This window comes from Triticum dicoccoides, chromosome 1B, assembly GCF_002162155.2.
Source record: "Triticum dicoccoides isolate Atlit2015 ecotype Zavitan chromosome 1B, WEW_v2.0, whole genome shotgun sequence".
Taxonomy (NCBI): Eukaryota; Viridiplantae; Streptophyta; class Magnoliopsida; order Poales; family Poaceae; genus Triticum; species Triticum dicoccoides.
The window spans coordinates 596,894,242-596,896,182 of NC_041381.1; the positions used below are offsets into that span (position 1 = coordinate 596,894,242).

General features: G+C 51.7%; 1 protein-coding gene across 1 annotated transcript in view; it reads left to right on the top strand.

Moving 5' to 3' along the window:
- Positions 1–33: 33 nt before the first annotated feature.
- LOC119348985 (tubby-like F-box protein 9) overlaps positions 34–1,941 on the top strand; it is a 5,067-nt gene continuing 3,159 nt past the window's right edge. Inside the window, exons 1-2 of the mRNA XM_037616996.1 lie at positions 34–545; positions 1,263–1,350. Of these exons, the coding sequence (XP_037472893.1) occupies positions 201–545; positions 1,263–1,350 (433 nt within the window). The 5' untranslated portion in view covers positions 34–200. The remainder of the gene's footprint in view (positions 546–1,262; positions 1,351–1,941) is intronic.

Below are 1,941 nucleotides of genomic sequence, written 5' to 3' on the forward strand. Positions count from 1 at the left end.
CCGTGAGCACCCCCAGCTTTCCGCTTTTATTCGCCTTTTTTTCATCGGTCGGTCTCACTGCGCCGCGCTGGTCGTCGTCTCCCTCGCTCCCTCCCTCCCTCCGATCCCCTTTATCCGGCCCTCGTCCCCCCATCTCTCGCCTCGGAAGCTTCCACGAGCTCTTGGGGGGAGAGATCACAGCCCCGTGCTACCGTCCCGCCATGGCTCTGTGGCGGCGCAGCTCGTCCTGGCTCACGTCCTGCTCGCGCGCGCCGGCGGGCATCGGCGGCGGGAACGAGGCCAAGGTCTCGCCCGAGGTCGCGCCGGAGGAGGCGCGGGAGGAGGACCGCCGGGCGGAGGCCGACGAGGAGAGGTGGTCCCGCCTGCTGCCGGAGCTGCTCACGGACATCGTGCGCCGCGTTGACGCCGGCGCCGAGCGCTGGCCCCCGCGCCGCGACGTCGTCGCCTGCGCCTGCGTCTGCCGCCGATGGCGCGACGCCGCCGTCTCCGTCGTGCGCCCGCCGCTCGAGTGCGGCAGGATCACCTTCCCTTCCTCGCTCAAGCAGGTGAGCGAGCCCCCACCCCCCCCGCCGCCCGGATCCCGGCCTTTTCCCATCGCCGCCGCTCCGATCTGGTTGACTCGTCGGCCGGTTTGCGCGTTGCTCGTTGCGTGGTCTGAGGATTTGGCGGGCGTTTGGTCCTTATGTTGAGTCCAACCGCTTCAGATTTCAAGCTGCTGATTGTGGAAATGGTCCTGTGGTTCCATTTCATCCGTTTCAGGCGGTCTCCTCGCCAGTAGCATCTATAGATATGCTAGATGCAATTGCGGGAATGAATTGCAGCAGGTTCAGAGCGAGCGTTTTATCAAAAAATGTTTATATTTTGTCTTCAATACGAGTCCAGATGCGTTGAGCGATTCACGTCTGGTGGGTCAGCAATCTTTGTTGCTCCTTTTTGGGACTAGCGATATCTTCAGATGCAAGGGTTTACTAGAAGCGAGGAACATGCTGACCTTATCCTCTTTATTTTCTTCATTTGGTTGCATCGGGAGTTCACACGTTACTTTTTTGGCGACCAACGCTAAGGCAGTGAGATTGTAGGACCAAGTTACTAAAACCATATTAGGGTATTTGGTATGCTCATATATGGAAGTTGCTTATTGTGACGATTGCAATCGATTCTTGCCTGTTTCTACGGGGGGTTATAATGATACATAAAAGCTTCACTTCTATTTGCGGGTTCTATACATAATGATTTAATTGATCTCTATATTTTCCGCACAGCCTGGACCGAGGGATGCGCCGATGCACTGCTTCATCAGGAGGAACAAAAGCACCTCCACCTTTTATCTTTATCTCAGCTTAACACAGGGTAAGTCACCACCAATATTTTTGGCTCCTTTGTGTTTATAACTCAATGGTATTATGAAATTGACACCGCTTCATGGGCTTCAATAGGGTTTCCACATCTTATATTTTTAATAAGTAGCGCCAAACTGCCTAGTAATAAGCAACTGAAAGGACAAGTATCCGTCTTTTTCAAGGTTCATACATGATGATGCAACGTGCTTCCAAATAAGAAGTGCGCACACGGGTAACAACGTTGCCTGCTCTCCTGCGGCGTATCACTTTTGTCTTTTCGATCTTTTTACCAAAGTACAGTCTTGTTTAGAAAACAGGGTGGTACTTCATTTACTCAGTCACAACTTATACATTCACGACAAGGACCCTTATACCTACTCCGGTGTCCCACTTCCAATATTTAAAGGAGACTTCCTGAAGTCTAAATAGAATCCTAGCAAGGGAACATGACGATTCGTTAGTTGGGTGGTTGGCAAGTTATTTTTAATTGAATACATTCCTTGTAGTGATGACATCTTACCTACTTGATATGATCTCAAATTCTTGATGGCCAGCATGCAATTTCAAAGTCTAACTGTCTGACAAAACCGCCTAATATGTC